We start from the raw sequence: 20,926 nt of genomic DNA, 5'->3' as shown, positions 1-20,926 counted from the left end.
AATGGAGCCTAGTACAATGACAACTTCTAAAATGCATCGGATGGGTACATGAACAAGAAGGGTTTAGAGGGAAATGGGCCAAATGCTGGCAAATGGGACTAGATTTATTTCGGATATTTGGTCGGCATAGACGAATTGGACCAAAGTGTCTGTTTCTGTGCTGTACATCTCTATGACTTGGGCATACAGAGGCGATAAATAAAATACAATGTCAGAATGTGTGAGGTTATGCACTTTCGTAGGAAGAATAGAGGCATAAACAATTTTCTAAACAGGGGAAGGCTTCAGAAATTTGAAGCAGAGAGGGACTTGGGGTCCCTAGGTCTGAACTTGATGGAGTTTAGAGGGATAAATGTGGATCTCATTGAAACTTACAGAATACTGACAGGCTTGGATAAAGTGGGCGTACAGTAGATGTTTCTACTACTAGGAGAGATGAGGACCCAAGGACACAGCCTCAAAGTGAAGGGACAGCCCTTTAGAACTGAGATAAGGAGGAATTTCTTCAACCAGAAGGTGATGAATCTGTGGAACTCATTGCTGCAGAGGGCGGTACGAACCATTGAGTGTATTTAAGACAAAGATACGTGCTTGATTGGTAAGGGAATCAAGGGTTACGGAGAGCAGGCGAGAGAATAGGGGTTAAGAAACATATCAGCTATGACCAGATGGCTGGACAGGCTCGATCAGCTGAATGGTCTAATTCTGCTCCTATGTCTTATGGTCTTATGGAAGCCAGGAATATTCTTCATAAAGCTGAGCCTCAAACACTGATACTTGCCACATTGCAGTAGTTACAATCCCTAAAGTAAGCCATTAACTGCATTCTTACTTTGTTTTCTATCTGTTGATTAATACACAATTCATGTTCATATATTATCCCCAATCACTTGGCAACTAACCTTGTGCAACAACCTCACTTGCACGCTTTTATCAAATGTCTTTCAAAAATCCAAATATACTTCATCTCCTGATTACCCTTTATTTGCTCAGGTAGCTGGCAAAGTGAATGTTTTGTTACCTGTAATGAAGGCCCCTCTTACCACTTGATGCAATGATCATTGAGACAGCAGCAGGAGAGAACAAGGCAGCAAACTGCTTTTGTCTCTGATTTCTTGAGAAGCTCTTGTAAGAGCTTTGTGTTCTGCCAGATGCTGTTTTCTTCCTATTGGCAAATAATGAATGCATTTTTCTTTGCAAATAGGAGCTGTTATTTGATGCGTATGTGAGCAGCTGACTAATACATTTAGCACATGCCGTATTCGGTGGCTTGGAAGGATCTGGATACAAATAATATCCATAGAATTAGCACAAGGAGTGTGGCTGAAATGCTTACTATCTTTCTCAGGCTGAAGATTAACACCCTATTGCACTTGTTTAAAATTTAAAGAATAAGGTTAATCTTATTATCCAGAATTTGGAAAAGCAACAAAGTTCACACCTATGGGTCCACACAATATTAATAATGAGTGGCAAACTATAAGATGACGATCTGTGAGTTCCTGGGATTAACTGTTTGTGAAGGGCCTCATTAGAATTATTGGATGACAGAGTTGCTCCTTAATGCAATGTGATAGCTTCTCTGATTAAGAATGCAAAGAGAAACAGATTAGGTGCATAACAAATTGAAGATTCCTTATTTGCTATTTGTGATTGCAGAAACTATATCAACGATTAAATTAGTTAGAGCCAGGTAAAAAATAATAGAGAAGTGCAATTATTAGACAATTTGATTACTTGAATGAAATGGCATTACTGATTTTCACATTTGACAATTGATTATGAATGAGCTCAAGGTCAAATTATAGATCATCAAATCCCTGCAAGTGGGAAACAGGCCATTTGGCCCAACAACTCCACACTGCCCCTCCGAAGAACATCCCACTCAGACCCATTCCCCTACAACCCAACTTTTCCCCTGTCTAATCCACCTAATTTAAACACCCCTGAACACTATGGGCAATTTAGCATGGCCAATCCACATAACCTGCACATCTTTGGACTGTGGGAGGAAACCCACGCAGAGACGGGGAGAATGCGCAAACTCCACACTGACAGTCGTCCAAGGGTGGAATCGAACCCAGGACCCTGGCACTGTGAGGCAGTGGTGCTAACCACTGAGCCTCAGTGCTGCTATGCCTCGAGAGCCATTATTCACTTTCTCTCCTCCTCAGACAGTTCACTAAAACTCATTTAAGAAGAATTATATTTTGGGAACAGTAATCCTGTGGCTGCTGACACATTTGCACCATGTTTTGGTAGGTTGTTTGTAGGGAGAAGAATCTAAGTGAGAAATGGAAGCTGTGATAGAACATTAAAAAGGTTGTAATAAAACATTAAAAGGTTGTAAGAGAACATTAAATCATCAGTTTGGGAGTATCATACACAGCATAACTAAATATTTGTAAAGATAACGAAATGTGAGGCTGGATGAACACAGTAGGCCCAGCAGCATCTCAGGAGCACCCAATATTTGTAAAGCTGACTACTGTCTGTTTTGCTTTAATAATTTTAGTTAGCAGCTGAGATGTGGCTATTATTCAAGATTTTGCGATGAGGTCTTTTTTAATTGGTGCTCTTTATTCTTTTCTGTCACATACAGGTATCTCAAATTGGCATGATCTGTACATCCACGCAGTGGTCACAATTAAAAGGCAATGTATTCAGATTGTTAGCACTAGTTCTGGTGATCTATGGTAAGACTGCAAAATTTCAGCCTTCATTTGTCTGTTCTTGACTATGCTGTGATGTTGTAAAGGCTATTTTCTGTTCTAACATCATGGTTTGAAGAGTAAACAATTCATTTTGGTACCGAGGCTTTTGTTTGTAAAGTTTTCAATTGATGCATAATGTTTTCTATCTATAATTTTCTTCATCCCAGCATCATCCCTCAATTTGCTAACACCTTTAACAGGGCATCTCTCACTGCTTTTAGTTATTCTCGTTCTTAGTCTACACATTGACAAGTTCTCAGCCATCCATCACTGAATAGATCACCTTCTCTTTCCCAAACAGTGTGGCTTTCTCTTTCTCTCTCCAAACTAGATGTGTTTTATATGCTGTAAATGTAAATTTATAAAATTTATCATTGAATTCTGAATTTAAAGGCAAAAGTTATGAATGGATCTATATCCTATGCTGTTAGAATATGTTAAATATTTTCTAATCATTCTGTTCAGTGATGTAATTACACATATCTGGGGCAGATGGGACTTATATCCAGGCTTCCTGGTTCAGAGAAAAAGGCACTATCCACTGAGCCACAATAGCTCACAGTATATTTTATAAGGAAGCAAATTGTATGATATGATTAGACCTATGTAATCAGAACTCTGTCTGCATCTGTTTACATGTACTTTTTTGGCTCTGCTCTGGCTCAAATCCTCAGAACCAATTTTCACTTTTATATTTCCTTGTTAATTTCTTTTCTCTTTATACCTCCTAAACTCTCTTCTACACTACCTCTCTGGCTAAAAATTGACGTGGATCGATTATCTCCTTGCGCAGTTGGTGTAATATATTTCATAATGCTCTTGTGAAGTGCCTTAGGATATTAAGATATTTAAATATATGTTGTTGTTTAATATGATCCTGCAACTCAGAATACAATGTAAAAGAAAGTATGTCTTATTTTAGCCATTTCTTGTGCTTTTATTTCTCAGAAGCTGACATCAGAATAAGTCATTGCCACAATTTCAGGATATTTAAAGCCGAGTATTGTTAGGTTACTTAGTAATCTCACAGTAAAGGATATGCTGAAAAATAGTAAAATTCCATCTGATATTTAACAGTGGCATATTTCAGTCCTGAACAGAGTTTTAAAGTTAAACAAAATCAATTACGTAAGTATGAACAGAGAGCTGGCTGAAGTTTATTGGATAAATAGATGAGGGTCATACAGCATACAGCATGGAAACAGACCCTTCAGTCCAAGCAGTCCACATCAACCATGTTCTCAAACTAAACTAGTCTCTTGTGCCTGCGTTTGGCCCATATTCCTCCAAAGCTTTCCTATTCATGTACTTATCCAAATGTCTTTTAATAGTCGTAACTGTACACGCATCCATCACTTTCTCTGGCAGTTCATTTCACACATGAACTCTGCCCGCATGTCCTTTTTAAAATCTTTCTCCTCTCACTTTAAAAATATGCCTCTCTGATGAAGGGTCTAGGCCCGAAACGTCAGCTTTTGTGCTCCTGAGATGCTGCTTGGCCTGCTGTGTTCATCCAGCCTCACATTTTATTATCTTGGAATCTCCAGCATCTGCAGTTCCCATTATCTCTTAAAAATATGCCTCCCAGTTTTGAACTCTCTCACCTTAAAGAAAAGACCCTTGTCATTCGCTTTATCTCTACCCCATATGATTTTCTAAACCTCTATTAGGCCACCCTTAGTAAAAGGTATGGTAGTAAAGAAACAATGAGAAACATTAAAAAAAATTCAAAATGTTTGATAAAAATATACTCCTATAAAGAACAAAAGCCCATCAAGAAAGGCCCAGTTATGACTTACTGCAGAGGTTGAGGATAGCATTAGATTACAAGAAGAGCATTAGAATCTGACAAAGGAGAGGAATGAATCTGAGGATTGAGAATGTTTTAGAAACAGTAAAGATCTATGAAAAGTTGTAAAAATGTGAAAGATAAAACATAAAGGTAATTTAAAAATCATATTGTAAAAACTGTTACATATCTGTAACTAGAAAGAGAGTAGCTCAATTAAATGTTAGTTCCTTTGAAACAGTAGCAGAACTTAACATAGAACATAGAACAATACAACGCAGAACAGGCTCTTTGGCCCTCAATGGTAAACGAGAAAATGGCAGAGACATTGAGCAAATCTTTTGTCTCTGGCATTGGTGTAGAATACACATGTTATAGACCATCAATAAAGAATAAATTATTATAAAGAAAGAGTGAAAAACCTAAGGTAATTAAACCCAGACTTTTGCACCCCTAAATAGAATTTTTTTGCTGCGGCAGTTTCCCTAAGGGCTAGGTCGTATTATATTCATGTAATGTGAATAAAGACCATCAAAAGGAGTTCTGAGTTTCTGTAATATAGAACATAGAACATTACAGCACAGTACAGGCCCTTCGGCCCTCGATGTTGTGCCGAACTGTCATACCAATCTGAAGCCCATCTAATCTACACTATTCCATGTACATCCATATGCTTGTCCAATGATGACTTAAATGTACTTAAAGTTGGCAAATCTACTACCGTTGCAGGCAAAGCATTCCATTCCCTTACTACTCTCTGAGTAAAGAAACTACCTCTGACATCTGTCCTATATCTTTCACCCCTCAATTTAAAGCTATACCCCCTCGTGCTCGCCGTCACCATCCTAGGAAAAAGGCTCTCCCTATCCACCCTATCTAACCCTCTGATTATTTTATATGTTTCAATAATCACAGAACAATAGTTACAATCCATGGCAGTCTTGTAGTTCCAGGTTTATAAAATTGTTATCACCTAGTTTCAGACTAGTTTCAGTTAATATTACTGAACTAATGAGCTGATTATGTTACCCATTAGTTTTCCCCATGTGTTCCCACAGCTTGCCAAATATGAGGCCTTGAAAATGGGCCACAGTCAACTGAGTGTTTTCAACAGATTTATCGTTTTGATCCTAGTTTGTATGGGCTAACAGTGATTGGCATGTCAAACACCATCTTCCTGTTGCAGTTTGCATCAAACTAAGGTACTGACTGTACCTAAGCAGTCTATGTTTGCAAGATCTGCAACACAGGGTCCAACATTAGATGTGATTCTGCAAATGGATGACATTTGCTGGATAACTGATGTGTGAAGAATTATGCTAAAAACCGTTTTTGGATTGTTAGTCAGGCTTGTAGGGCTTGCAGTGTGTGGTGCATTTCCATATACTGGAAATGATATTTATTAATGCTGAGGACCCTGTTCTTTAAAGAAAGAATGAACATGTACACAGACTGTACCTGTTTCCACTCAACAAAATTGATATCAGCCATTTTTTGGATCATAAGGTCTTACCCAATCAAAGTCAAACAGCCTGGATTAAAATTTAAGCAAAGCCTGGCAGTTAACTACCATTCATCGTTAACAGGTGCATTTCCCATAGCAACACCTCATCCAAGTACAGGCCACTTGCCAACCAGTGAAAATGCTCCTTTAATACAGTGTAAATGTTGGTTTTCCCATTAATTTGGTATTGTTTGCAAATTTTCTGATGAGGAAAAGATGAAAAGCTTCGATATAATAAATAGAATCTTATAGGAGTTTGAGTAACATGGGTTATGGTGAGATTTGTGGCAAAATTGAACAAGAAGTCTGGTGACGCCCTTCTTGACATTTGGAGCATTTTGCTCGATCTTTTATGCTTTTGACAAGCAGCAAGGCAATGCTCCTCAGAAGGCAGTGGGAGTTGCCAATTAAGGGTATTATTGCTTGTTAAATGCCTTTTTACTGCACCAACTGTCCTCATTAATATTCAGTTTTCTAGCTTATCAAACTCACCAAACAATCTGAAGTCAAGGAAACTTAACATGGATATCAAAGTGGCTATCTGGTGAATTCAGCTGACCAATTGTTCTGAAGGACCACAACCAAACTACATCTCTGGGCACAATCTATGGGAACCAGCTGCAAAATCCCCTGCACATAGGTATAGGCATCTGGTGCTTGCCAATCACTCACAGCTATTATGTCATTTCTCCTGGAGCTCTGGAAGCAAGACCTGCATTGCAGGGCACCTCAGCAGCTATTACTGAAAGGCTGCAGCCGGGACACTTTGTGCGCAGGGACAGGAACCCAGCTCAACCCAACCTGGACCAGACCGCATCTCTCTGAGTACTCATTCACTTGGCTACCATGTCCCTTGCTTGTCATTGCTAAAATGCGGTGTGCTACATCGGTCTCACACCAGCAACATGTGGCAAATATACTGCATATGCAGCAAGCAAACAGTCATGTCCCAAAATTTTGGGGGAGTTGTTGATGGGTACATCTGTCTCAGTCATGGGGTGCCAGCACAATACATTGAGGGTAGCCTCCCGTACCAGACGTGGGGATTGGCCGTGGTCAGGTGTCACCCAGGGTGTCCTCAGTCAGACGTCTCTGCCCCTGCAGTCTAGGGAGTGGGTCATGGTTAGTCCAGTGGCTCCATAGTGGTCAGTCTGGGGTTAGGCCTAACATGATCAGGGAGATGTCCAAGGCATCAATCAGGGCTGTCAGGTTTGATCGGCAAGAACACTCATGGGTGAACTATGGTCAGTCTGTAGGGCTCACCTGCAGAAATGAAGGGAAAAGGCAGTTGTGGGGGGGCGGTGCTGCGGGGTGTGGGTTATTACAAGTGGGGAGTGGGAAATTCTACTGCGGGAAGGAATTGCTGCAAGTTATTGTTTAGGACTTGGGCTGCAAGCTCAGGGAAAGGGTGTAAGAAATTGTGAAAGGGGTGAGCATGACAGTATCCACAAGGGGGAGATATGGATGGGAGAGGATTTATGAGTGGTCAAAACTCCTCTTATTTGCACCGTCTTCCCCTTCTCTGGTATGTTCAGATTCCGTACGTAACCAAGCAGGACGGCTTTGGAATGCCATCCTTTTCCAGGTGTACAACAACCTCTTAAAAATGGCAGTGGGTGCCAGCGATGCAGTTCTTTCAACAGAAAGCTGATGAGTGGCATTTGTTCTGGGAAGCGTATGTGATAAGGTTGGGCTGGATTTGAGTGTGACAGACTCTGTAGGAGTAGGTAGTTGATCAGTTCATTTTGGCAAGAAACGGTGAGGAAATAATGAGGCTGCACGGCAGAAATCCCTCCAAAAAAGCTTGATGTAGCTCACACTTAGCTAAATAAAACATAGGATTTATCCCAGTGTGTTCTTTTTCCAACAATACTCAAGCCTGTACTACGAAGCAACTAAATGAACAATAATTATTCAGAAAGACATTTAACACTTTGTCTTTAGATCAGCAACTTTTTCTTCTACCGTGAGAATCTGAGAAATTCTGAAATATTGACACTGAGTGCCAATGTCAAGAGGACAGTACAAACTGAGAAGAAAATGGGTAGTGGAAGAACAAGCACAAAGAGGTTGTGCTTTTAGATTATGCCGGATGACCAATCAGAGTGGGCTAGCACTCATACAATCTTTATTACAGTAACCTGAATGGTTGGCCAAATTTTGGCAATCCACTCAGTTTTAGCTTACCTTTGGTTTGAAATTCACAGCCATTTCATATAATAATTAAGGTTATAAATGGCCACAGATTTATGGATAATTGCTACTGGCCACTACAGGTTTAATCAAGGACTGAACTAGTCTGTGTTAAAGGCCCACGCCCTCAAAGTTTCTTTCGACTGTCCCATCTGTATTTTATATTTAGATCTCCTAGCCCTCATCCCTCACATCCTTCCAGACCTCTCACCCACTCACCATCGCATTTCCAATTCATACGCATGCTCTCGCATAATCCCGATGGTCTCTGATATCCTCCATGCCAATCCATCAACGTTCCATGCCCATTCACTCAGGATATGCTCTGTGCGGGACGTACTCTGTGCGGGACGTACTCCATGCAGGATATACTCTGTGCGGGATATGCTCCATACAGGCAATACTCCCTGCAGGATGTACTCCGTAGAAAACCAACAAACCTACTAACAAAATAGCATCTGTGCACTAAATAAAATATGTTTATTTTTCTTTGAAAAACCTGCTGTTATAATCCTATAAAAATATTAGTCAACAAAACTTTTAAAATGTAAATAACAGAAGGGCACCTCTTCATTCTTGTTGAAATAAACATTGAGCTATTGTCAAAGAGATCACAAAAAAAGCTTCTTATAACCACATGAATCTGTCAATCCTATCTGCATGTGTCAATAAACCCACTCACATATCTCTTACATAGAAGTCTGGGATTTCAAACAATTCGGGGAGGAAATTAGTTGGTATCAGTCGGCATAGAAGGGTATGTGAGACCATGGCGGGTAGATTCGTGAATATCTGAATGAGTAGTGTTGAGCATTGGGTATCGAGGATATAGAGTATTGACAAGATCCCTTGAAGTTACCTTTCTAAAGTTTCCAAATCAAGACTCTGGTACATCATGAGTCCTCTGAGATCCATGAACCATAAGTCATTGAGAGGTTAGCCTGATTCCAGTAAAATTGTGGATGCTGATGGGTGCTCACCCAGTTGGGCACACCTTTATCCTGCAACACCAACAAAGATGCCTGGAATGGGCCAGGAATCCTGTAATAGGTTCTGCCTGTCATTTTTAAATGGCTTCAGCATCTTTAAAGCACAACCAAAGTCTGTCCCATAAAATCACAGGCTTTCTTTCTTTGCAGAAATTCAGATGTTAGAAGGAGTACATGGCTGGGTATACCATTATTCCAATAAAACCATGAAATGGGATGCTGCGTGGAGATATTGTAGAGAACGATACACTGATATGGTCGCGATACAGAATATGGAGGAAAACAAGTACCTGGCTGACTATTTGCCACAAGGAAAAGCACATGTCTGGATTGGTTTGAGGAAGAGAAACGACGTCTGGACCTGGATTGGAACAAATCGGACTTTGGAAAGTTTTGCTATGAACTGGGCTCCTAATGAACCTAACAATAAAAAGAATACAGAAGATTGTGTGGAAATGTATATAAACAGAGCTGACAATGCTGGAAAATGGAATGATGAACCCTGCCTTCGAAAGAAAAGGCCACTCTGTTACCAAGGTAACATTAAAAATTATTAATATGTATAAAAAACTTATAGATTTACATGTCTATCTATATCTCTTCCTTAGGTCATCCTAAAGGTATTTATAACCAATGGATTACATTTGAAATATAGATCATATGTACTGGAGCCACTTAAATTATGCTCCTATTGAGTAAGAGGTTAGTTTTGTGACCTAGTAATCCAATGGCCTGACTAATGATGAGGAGTTCAAATCTCACTATGACACCTGTGAAATTTAAATTCAGTAAGTTAAATGTATTTAGAATGAAAAGCTAGTATCAGTAACAGTGAACATGAGGCTACTAGATTCTTGTAAAAATCTGAGTGATTTCCCTGTACGCACGAGGGAAATCTGCTGTCATTCCCCAGCCTGGGTATGACTCCAAAGCAACAGCAATAATTTTTCTTTTCTGAAGAATGGTCTAAACCTGAAACATCGGCTTCCTTGCTCCTCTGATGCTGCTTGGCCTACTGTGTTCATCCAGCTCTACACCTTGTTATCTCAGATTCTCCAGCATCTGCAGTTCCGACAATGTCTGCAATAATTTTGCTATTCATTTGTATCTTAAGGGCAATTAAGAAAGGGTAATACAGGTTGACCTCGCTGGCAACACCCATATCCCACAATTGGATAAAATTAACCTGTTTTTCAAGATACCAAGTTGCATACAGTAGAATCATATTGCCACCAAATGAGTTAAGGTGCAATATTCCTCCTTGGATCAAGCCTTCTATTTGAAGGGAATGTTGGTTGAGAGAAGACTGCTGCTCAGACCAGCCGTCCTGTCTGCTCTTCTTAAATAGTGCCGTGGGATTGCGCGTACGTAAACAGGAAGACATGAGCTCTTTATGAAAAGAAACAACTCTGGCACCACAGCTGTCTTGCTGAAATGTTCAAATGATTTTGGCTTAAATAACAGATCAGGCCTGCAGTATTTGTTTACACTGGAACTTCTGATGCAGATGTAAAGGTGCTCCAAAATGAGCCAAGCTAGGTGAGTGGAAAATTGATGAGCTGAAAGTCTGAAATAAAAACAGAAGTTCTGACGACAGATGAGTTCATTTCTGATATAAAAAGAAAGGTTAAAATTTAGTAGACTGCTTCTTCAAAAATTGTAAAGTAATAATTTTCCATCCAGCAATTGGATGATGTCTTAATGCCTTCTGGAAGTTAAATCATGTGAAAACCTTGCAGAAACACTGGAATTCTAACATACATGGGTCTATAAAATTGAGCCCTTCATCACTTTCATTTTACGTGCAGCCAGATCTGTCACAACCAAGACTTATGCAGTTTGCTTAGTTTGAAAAGAAAAGTGTCCCTTTCCGATTCTGTGGAAGTGGCCCCTCCAAAATGTTTCCTGTCTTTTGTTTTACATTTGTTGTTCATTTCCAAAATTTTTGCTTTCCCTGCACCGTTTTTCTTTGTCTTGATTTTGAATCAGTAACAGTACTGGTTGGAGCAAAGGCTTTATTAACCCTGGTATTCGTGATCCATATAATGGAAGCAGAATGGAGAAATCTAGCACTTTCATTCTAGAAATGGGATAATCCTGTAGAAATATAAGTTAATACTTGGTATGGGTAAGGCAAATACAGAAAATACTTTAATTTGCAAGCAAGCACAAATATTAAAAGTAATGGTAAAATTAAAATAGTAGATCTCGGACTAAAGTTAGAATTTGTTCCTCATACATTGAATGATCACTACATGGAAGGAAATTTCAGCTAGAGCAATGTGGCATAAACCCTGGAACTTTAGTTAAATCCAATTTCATGTTATATTGAGAGTGATTTTGGGTCATCTTGATAGTAGACCCCATGTAGACAAATGAACTTTCTCACCTGAAGTTACCTTGTGGTTTTGTGATAAACCGAGCACAGATCTTGATTAGCATTTAATAACGTTTATCGCATAAAAAATTAAGTATAAAAAATGTGTCTGTGCAAACTTTTGACAGCTTCGTGCACTCCTAATGCTTGCAGTGGTCATGGAGAATGTGTGGAAACTATTGGTTATTTTAAGTGTAAGTGCAATGAAGGCTTCTATGGAGACAAGTGTGAAAATGGTAAGCCTTTTGTACAACTCCTATGTTTGAAAGAAAACTTAAACAATGGTTAAATATCAACATAAAATATGTGAAATGAGGTTCAAACAGAATGTGCAAAACAGAACTTTAATAATCTGAGGGAACTGAATAACTGGTAGAAATTGCAAAATGAAACTGTTAAACACTAGTTGGATTTGTATGTGAGCACTAAGAAATGATCTGGATTTTTGCTCGAATTCCTCACCAGATTGTGGTCAGTTGCATAAATAAACACTCAAACATACAATAAACTGTTAATAAATGTTAGCATTATTTTACCATTTGTTGTTTCTTTCTCACCCACTTAGAAACTGGGGAGTTTCGACTACCAGTTTTGAGCTTTATCATTTGAAGGAGACCATTAACAGGTTTCCTGCAATATGCCTCCTTGGCTGAAGCTTTTCATAGAATCACACGAGAGTTATGGTGCAGATAGAGTCATATAGCACAGAAACAGACCCTTCGGTCCATCCAGTCAATACTGACCGTAATCCCCAACTAAACCAGTCCCACATGCCTGTGGCTGGCCTATATCCCTCCAAACATTTCATATTCACATATATATACACAATTGACTTTTACATGTTGTAGCTGTACCTGTATCTACCTTTTCCTATGGGATTGTCAGTGTATAAAAATTGCTCTGATTTTGGATTACATGTTGGTAAAAGCACAAATGTACTTCCTGCATTTTTGCAACTCCACCTTTTCTTTATCTTTAGAATCTTTATAGGTATTGAGGGAATTATTCCCATGAATTTCCTTTTTATTTTGAAAACAATTTCCTGTACAAATAAAAATACTTTAAAAAATTGTTGATGCTGGAAAACTAAAATAAAAGTGAAACATACTGGAATTTTACACAAGTTCAGCCAGTCTCTAGAAAGAGAAAAAAAGTTAACATTTTGTGTTTCAGACTGTTTCTCATAACCAAACATCCCAGGTATTAAGCTAACTGTTCTCTTCACAGATGTTCAACAATCTGTTTTGTATTTTCAACCATTTTTTTAAAAAAATGGCTGTATGCAAATACGAAGTGAAAAAGCCAATGAATAAATAAATATTTAATGTATTTTTCAGAAGAGAAATGTATACTTAGTACATTTAATATTTTTGTAGCTATCCATAAATTTTCTAATCCCTTCTTTTTCAAACAATATTGCTATTATTATTTTAGTAATTAAGTGTATGGACCTGAAGGCACCAGATCGAAGCTCTATGAAATGTTCCCATCCTCATGGAGAATTCAGTTATGACTCAATATGCAACTTTACTTGTGTAGAAGGATATGAAATACGTGCAACACAGAGGCTTCAATGTATAGCTTCAGCAGTTTGGACTGCACCTGTTCCAGAGTGCAAAGGTAATGTACACATTGTGTCGCAAAAATGCTTTACTCTGAGACAGGCTTTACAATAATACAGCAACAATAGACATGGCTGCATTGTGAATAGCAGATGGCACTGTAATTTGGCAATTGAATAACTTTTTTTCTTGGCTTAGCTCATCTTGGCATATTTTTTACATATGAAAGTACGTTTTGGGGGCAAAACAAGAGAACTTTAACTTACAAAGCAGCGGACAACACAGCTGGACATTCTCAATGCTGATTTCAAAGCTTCAATGTTTTCCCTTCCCCAGTCCTATTATTCCTCACTAGAAACTCACAAGGATCTCAGTTGCTTCTTTAATAAGAACTCCTGGAATGATAGCATCCATTTACATTTGATTGTTGCAATTTCCGTAGCAACACCATGATATTTGCATCTAACTTTCAGCGAAGCAATGCAGATGGTTGGAGGTTCCTCGTAAAGATGGTATGAACTGCTCCCATCCACTTGGATATTTCAGTTACAATTCAACCTGCACCTTTAGCTGTAGAGAAGGCTATGTGCTGAATGGATTAGACAGACTCCAATGTCTAGCTTCTGGTCAATGGTCAGGGCCGACCCCCGCCTGCAAAGGTATGCCTTCGTTTTATAATATAACCATTCTAGTATTTCTAAAATAGGAATAGATTGTTACTTCGCCATTTTTCACGTAAAGAGCTTCTTTCCTATCCTTAATTTTTTTTGCAGTCCAAGTATGTGAAATCTTAACAGCCCCTGACGATGGCAATATGAGTTGCGTCCACCCCATTGCAAGCTTCCATTATAACTCAACATGTGACTTTATCTGTAACAAAGGATTTGTATTAAGTGGACGGAGCAGGATCCAGTGTAGAGTTTCTGGACAGTGGACAGCACAAAAGCCAACATGTGAAGGTACTGTGGGTGGAACAATTTCATCAATGTTTTGCAAAAGCATGGATACATACTTCTGGTTACTAAACATTAATCTAATTGAAAGGCAATTAGAAACGATGTTGGTAATGGAAATCTGAAATAAAAAGAATCTAGATCAGATGGAAATATATAACATGGACATTGGCAAACACTTGGGCATCTCATCCAAGTAATTGGATATTTTAACTTGGATATTGAGCATTGGCAAGACACTGACTCCATGAGATTTAAAGCCAATTTCTGATTTTACTTTCGCTCCTATCTCCTTTCATGCCCTATTTAAACTCACCTTGTCCATGAGATCTACCTCCTGCTTCAATAACTCTGTACTCACCAAACTGCTGATTATCAACATTCTCCATTTTTTGGCACATTGGCAGTTCTGTCTCTTCAAATATTATTCTCTCTGCTTCAAATCTGTTGTCCTCACTTCTCTGGTGCATAAACCAACTCCTGATCCCTCTGTCCTTTCAAATTACCGCTCCATCTCCAAACACTTTCCCAGTCCAAACTCCTTGAACATAATGTCACTTGCCACATAGAGTCATACAGCATGGAAACAGGCCCTTCGGCCCTAACTGGTCCACACTGACCATGGTGCTCACTCGTAAAGTTCCAGTTGCCCGTTTGATCCATATCCCTCTAAACTTTTTCCATCCATGTACCTATACAATTTTTAAAAAATGTTGCTGTTGTACCTGTTTCAACTCCTTGCTCTGGCAGCCCATTCCATACCTGTACCACTCTGCATGAAGAAGTTGCCTCTCAGGTCCTTCTTAAATCTTACCCCTCCCACCTTAAACCTAAGCACTCTAGTTTTCAATTCCTCATCCCCAGGAAAAAGATTATATGCATTCAACCTATCTATGCTCCTCATGATTTTATACTCCTCAATAAGGTCACCCTTCATGCTCTTATGTTCCAAGGAATAAAGTCCTATCCTGGCCAACCTCTCCCTATAACTCAGGCCTACTATTCCTGGCAACATCCTCTTTAAATTTTCTTTGCACACCTTCCAGTTTAGCTACAGGAAGTTCTGCTCTAACGCGTGTTTCGTTAACAGAAATTGGCTGTAACGCGATTGATGAATAGTGGCCACTGTTTAGAGAATGTGAACTTTCTGCTGTACAGGTAAAGCGATTTTCTACATCAATTTCCCCATAACATGATTTTCTATAGTGTCTCAAACAGCTTGGTGAGCTACATTCATTTAAAAGAACATCATTCATAGGAACAAGCTTGGGCTGTTAAATCCATCAAGCTTCTTCCACCATTCGATTAGATCATGTCTGATCATCCACCTCAAACTACTTCCCTAAAATATCTCCACATCTCTTGAGGTTGAGTCTTCAGCAATCTAATGATTTCTGTCTTGAGCCTGCTCACTGATTGAGGTGCGCCTGCCCCTGGGTAGAGAATTCCAAAGATTCACCACCCTCTGTTTGAAGAAATTTCTCCGCATCTCTGTTTTAAATGACCTGCCCCTTATATTGAGATTATGTTCCCTGGTTCCAGATTCACCTGCTGGGGAAATGCGCTATCTGTATCCACTCTGTCAAGCCCTGTAAGAATTTATGGCGTCAGTTTTCAAAACTGTAGAGAATACAGCGTCAACGTCCTCAATATCTTCTTTTATCCTGCTAACCCAGAGATTAGTTGGGTGAACCTCTGTTAAACCCCCTCTATGGCAAGTATAACCTTCCTTAGATAAGGATGCAAAACTGTACGCTGTACTCCATTTAGGTCCCACCATGGCTCTATGCAATTTCCATAATATGTCTTTGTTTCTGTGCTTAAAACCCCTTGCAATGGAGGCCAACATGCAATTGTTCTTTCTGAGCGATGGCTGCACCTACATGATAACCCTTAATAACTCATGAACAAGGACACACAGGTCCTTTAGGACACCAACATTTCCCAACCTCTCACCATTTAAGAAAAGTTTGGTTTTTCCTTTCTTCCTACCAAAGTGAACAACTTCCCATCAGTTCACATTGTATTCCACCTGCCATATTTTTGTGCATTCACTCAGCCTGTCCAACTCTGCTTGAAGCCACCATGTAACTTACTAAGAATATATAATTCCCATTTAGTTTTGTGTCATCAGTAAATTTGGAAATAAAGAAGAACAAAGAACAAAGAAAATTACAACACAGGAACAGGCCCTTCGGCCCTCCAAGACTATGCCGATCCAGATCCTCTATCTAAACCATTTGCCTATTTTCCAAGGATCTGTATCCCTCTGCTCCCTGCCCATTCATGTATCTGTCTGGATACATTTTAAATGACGCTATTTACAATTAATACATGTCATGAATATTACAATTAGTCTCTGTACCTTGGTGTTTTCTAACTAACCTGTTCAGATGTTATTATGCACCTCTGGAGTAGGTGAGCCTTGAACTTGGATCTCCTGTCCCTGAGTTAGGGACACTACCACTGCACCACAAGAGCCCATTAGCCCCTACATGTAATACTTTATAAAGATTGTGAGCAACTGTGGCTTTAATACTAATTCTTGCAATACCAGTCTTGCTATTTTGAGATGGCCCATTTATCACTGCTCTCTGCATTCTGTCTATTAAGCAATTCTCAACCCACACTAGTATATATTTGATTGTTCAATGAGAAATGTTGGTCTTGCTTATGCAGTGTGTAATAATTCCTGATAACTTTTCATTTCAGCTGTGAAATGCGGTGAACTGAAGACACCTCAGAACCTCCTCATGAACTGTTCTAACCCCTTTGGACCGTTTAGTTACAGCTCAGGATGTGATTTTGGCTGTGCGACTGGATTTATCTTACAGGGATCAGACAGTCTGCAGTGTGAAGATTCTGGGCAATGGACAGCAGAGATGCCTACTTGCAAAGGTATAGTGCCTAGCTGAAGGTTATCTTTAATAGATTGTCTTAATATAAACTTGGCCTCTGTCAATTTAGAAGTGGTGTTGCCAGAAATTGGAGAAAAATTACCAAATATACCCCATTGATAAATGAAAGGTTTTTTGACTGATTTATTTTTCAATAATTGGTAATAAAATCTCTACATTTATTACTGGTGGTTATTTGACAATCTGACAGAGGAATCATTTGATTATGGATTAGAATGGCTTGGCCCTTGTTTTTGCCTGGCACAGTTCTTGATGGGCCAAAGGGCTTTTTTCTGTGCTGTAGACCTCTATTTTTCTATGACTCCAACATGATGTGGTAAGTAGACTTGATTGGTGCTAATCTTCAACTATCATGCTGCAATATTAGGTTAGTTCCTGAATGAAAATGATTCACAAAGTACCGAGGAATTCAATGAACTTGTATGACAGCACCTGATGTCTGCATATGTCTGTTGCAACCATGGGCACTTGTGTGTTTATGGGTTCCAGCTAAGCAATTCAGATGTAGTGTGGTATGTTTCCCTCAGTGTGTCATCCTGCATGAGGACAGAGCTTAGTAAGATGGAGACAGAGAGCTTTATACCATAAAGTCTTATGCCATGATATAGTAATATCGTTTTGAGTCTGTCATTTAAATACACATTGCTGTGAGACACAATGTAATAGACATTTCTTAACCTTATAAGTGCATTTAGTTTTAGATTTTCATATATCAGTATCACAAGTTGTAACTGCACTAAATTGAGGTATAAGCTGTGAGTAGTGAGAATTTGCTGATACAGCAGCCATAGAAGAAGTGCATGCCTTCTTCATGGACAAACTTTAAATAATAAGCTAATGCAATGAAACAATGATTTAGTCAATAATTCAAACATACATCTTGACATTTGGGTACGGCAATGACACGGTAGGCCAGACCCCCCCTCAATGAATATAGATTTGTATTTTCCAATAACTCTTCGCCCAGGTTTCTCCCCATCTCTCATTGGGCTGCAGTCCTATGGTGATAACAGTCTTAAGATATCTTATTTTCAATGTCAGCCAAATCTAACCCTTTCCTTTCCTGATGTTCTTCCAAGCAGCTGTCACTGAGTCAAGAACAAAAGTTGGCTGGTTCTGATTTCCTTCCTTGTCCAGGGATGCTGACACCAGTTGAAATGTTTCAAGTCGTGCTGCAGCTGAAATCAGCTCGGCCAGCACCTAATAAGCATGCAAACTGCAATCCTCCAGGATTACTCAGTTCTGAACCACATCACACCACACCCCACAATGCATTTATCCACCAGGTCACAAGTAGAGCTTGCTTCTCATGTCATCCACAAAATAAACAGAATTATCAACAATTGTAATTGGAGTATCTCCCAAAAATGTTTTGATGTGCAATGGATTTATCAGTTTTACATACATATGATTTCATGTTTTAGCTGTTCCCTGTAATTTACTGAAGATTCCTAAACGAGGTACTATGAACTGCAAAAGCCCCAATGAAGACTTCAGTTATGGCTCTACATGTGTCTTCAACTGCACTGAGGGGTTTGCACTGCAGGGACCAGGCAATCTTCAGTGTCAAGCCTCTGGGCTATGGACAGCCCAGGTCCCCAGCTGTGAAGGTATCTCCAAATCTGGAATCATTCTTTTCTGGAAACAATAGATGCTGTTTTAAAACATGAAAACAACTTTTCTCTCTTTGTTTTAATTTCTCTTATAACGGTACTGATTCAGTTGTAGATCTTTTCCAAATGACCTGTTCAGACATATTTTTGGAGCTGGGGTGGGGCTTGAAGCTAAGGCTTCTGGTTCTGAGATTGGAACACTACCACTGAACAACAAGAACCCTCATGAATTTAGTCCACTGGAGGTTAATTATATTGAGGTGGTTTGTATTACCTGGGGACTCACCTGAGCTCATTCATAGAGGAGCTGTTTGAAAGTGTCTCCATATTGTTGGATGCACGATTTAGTGAGTACGTGCATGCCAGTCAATATCTCGGCAGTAGCAATGAAGCCCTGTGCTCCAGAACTACATGTACTCCTGTCCAAGTTGATCCAGTACACCTGCAACACTGGTAATAACATGCCAATGTGGATATGATCGTTTCACTAAAAAAAACACAGGAAATCTTCAATCCAGCTAATTAGCATCCTCTAAGTCCACTCATAATCATGAGCAAAGTGATGGAAAGTATCATTGACAGTGAAGTCGTGACATTTATCAATAATCTGCTCGTTTGGAGTTCAATCAGGGACATTCAGCTCTGGACCTTGGTCGATATGTAGACAAAAGAGCTGAATTCAGGAATGAGGTCAGAATCACAGACTTCAAGGAATGAGGATAGAACCTCTGTCTAGAATCATACTTAGCATGGAGTAAGATGGTGTGATTGTTGGAGGCCAATCATCTTCGCCCAGAATAGTAATTCCCCTTGGGCAGTTAGTTCTTCTTGAAAATCAAAATAGGGATAGATTGTATGCCAGCTTTGCCAATGATAGTACATTCCTGCATTTTGACAGGTTCTTACACTACAACATAATTTATTCCTATCATATTTCTTATACTGGAAGTGATCAATTTCTTTCAGCTCAAAATATAGGTGCAAGTATTATCTTCTGACAGGCATGGTCTGCTCAGTGTATCTGCTTGGACAATCTTCTCTCTTTTCTTAGAAGATAACATGAGCTGTTTTAGGATAAAAGAAGAAATATTATAAGATTAAATTTAAGTTCTTTGACTGTAAAATTCATTAAATTATTGTTTCAGCTGTAAACTGCACAAGTCTGGAGAATCCTGAGAGAGGGACCATGAATTGCTCTCATCCCTTTGGACTCTTTAGTTACAATGCTACATGTGACTTCAGCTGTGAAGAGGGGTTTACAGTAAATGGATCAGAGAGTGTTCAGTGTGGAGCTTCTGGACATTGGACAACACAGACCCCATCCTGCAAAGGTACAATGTAGACTGTGGTCTACTTTTGTTACTAAACTATTTTGAGATTGCAGAATTGCCCAAGGATATTGGTACTATATAATTACATTGCAATTTCAATAGCGTTGGAACATGCATTGTTGTTTCTAACTTGTGGTTTCTGATTTACTTGTCAGTCAGAAAGGCTGCATTGTCAGGTTGGTCTTATTAGGCCTATCAGACACTGATTATCAGAACAGATGACCAGAGCAAAAGTGGCACTGGTAATGTAGTGAGTGGCATACCATTCTTGAGATGACTCCCATTTGTCAGCTGCCCTGCTTTGGCTGTTATCAGTGACAACAATGTAGAATAAACAGGTAAAAACATTGACTGTTGTTCAACTATAATGGATATAAGATGTACTTGTGCAGAAATGGCATTCATTTCTACAAGAGCCTGCAATAAATATTCTAGATTATTGCCAACACATACAAATATGAAATTGTATCCCTTAACCTTAAATTAAGGTATATGTGTTTTATTTTTGTCACAATCCAGTTACATTTCAGTTATTAGAGATTATAGCTTTAGCAGGGAGATGGAAATTGCAGTAATGGTTGCACCATGAAATATTGCCAAGGCCTATGGACTGGAATAGCACAAAAATTAGATCTCTGGACAGGCAAAAATGATTGATCTACTTTGCCTTTTACCATAGTAGTCACATTATACAGCAATAGTAATGAGGATGCAGACATGCTGTCGGAGCCGGTGGGTTTGGACGCAACCGTTTTGTCGCCCTGCTAGGTAACATCGTCAGTTCGCCTCCGGTGAAGCACTGGTGTTCTGTCCCACTTGTTATTTATCTGTCTTGGTTTGGTGGGGTGGTTGGTGTTACATCCAGCTCTGTTTCTCTGCGGTTGGTACACGGGGTCTAATTCAATGTGTTTGATGATGGCGTTCCAGTTGGAATACCAGACTGCAGGAATTCCCTGGTATGTCTCTGTTTGGCTTGTGTGATT

The 20,926-nt window shown here is 39.3% G+C and overlaps 1 protein-coding gene across 3 annotated transcripts in view; it reads left to right on the top strand.

Moving 5' to 3' along the window:
• The window catches only part of LOC125456439 (E-selectin-like), an 85,679-nt gene that overhangs the window by 33,223 nt on the left and 31,530 nt on the right, over positions 1–20,926 (top strand). For all 3 annotated transcript variants that reach the window (XM_059647820.1, XM_059647819.1, XM_048539542.2), the window contains exons 2-10: positions 2,603–2,696; positions 9,340–9,726; positions 11,695–11,802; positions 13,001–13,186; positions 13,602–13,787; positions 13,902–14,087; positions 16,794–16,979; positions 18,424–18,609; positions 19,758–19,943. In XM_059647820.1, coding sequence (XP_059503803.1) covers positions 2,603–2,696; positions 9,340–9,726; positions 11,695–11,802; positions 13,001–13,186; positions 13,602–13,787; positions 13,902–14,087; positions 16,794–16,979; positions 18,424–18,609; positions 19,758–19,943 — 1,705 coding nt within the window. The remainder of the gene's footprint in view (positions 1–2,602; positions 2,697–9,339; positions 9,727–11,694; positions 11,803–13,000; positions 13,187–13,601; positions 13,788–13,901; positions 14,088–16,793; positions 16,980–18,423; positions 18,610–19,757; positions 19,944–20,926) is intronic.

Source organism: Stegostoma tigrinum, chromosome 8 (genome assembly GCF_030684315.1).
Source record: "Stegostoma tigrinum isolate sSteTig4 chromosome 8, sSteTig4.hap1, whole genome shotgun sequence".
Lineage (NCBI taxonomy): Eukaryota > Metazoa > Chordata > Chondrichthyes > Orectolobiformes > Stegostomatidae > Stegostoma > Stegostoma tigrinum.
Note: the sequence above shows the minus strand (reverse complement) of the source record. Positions and strands in the feature narration are given on the sequence as shown.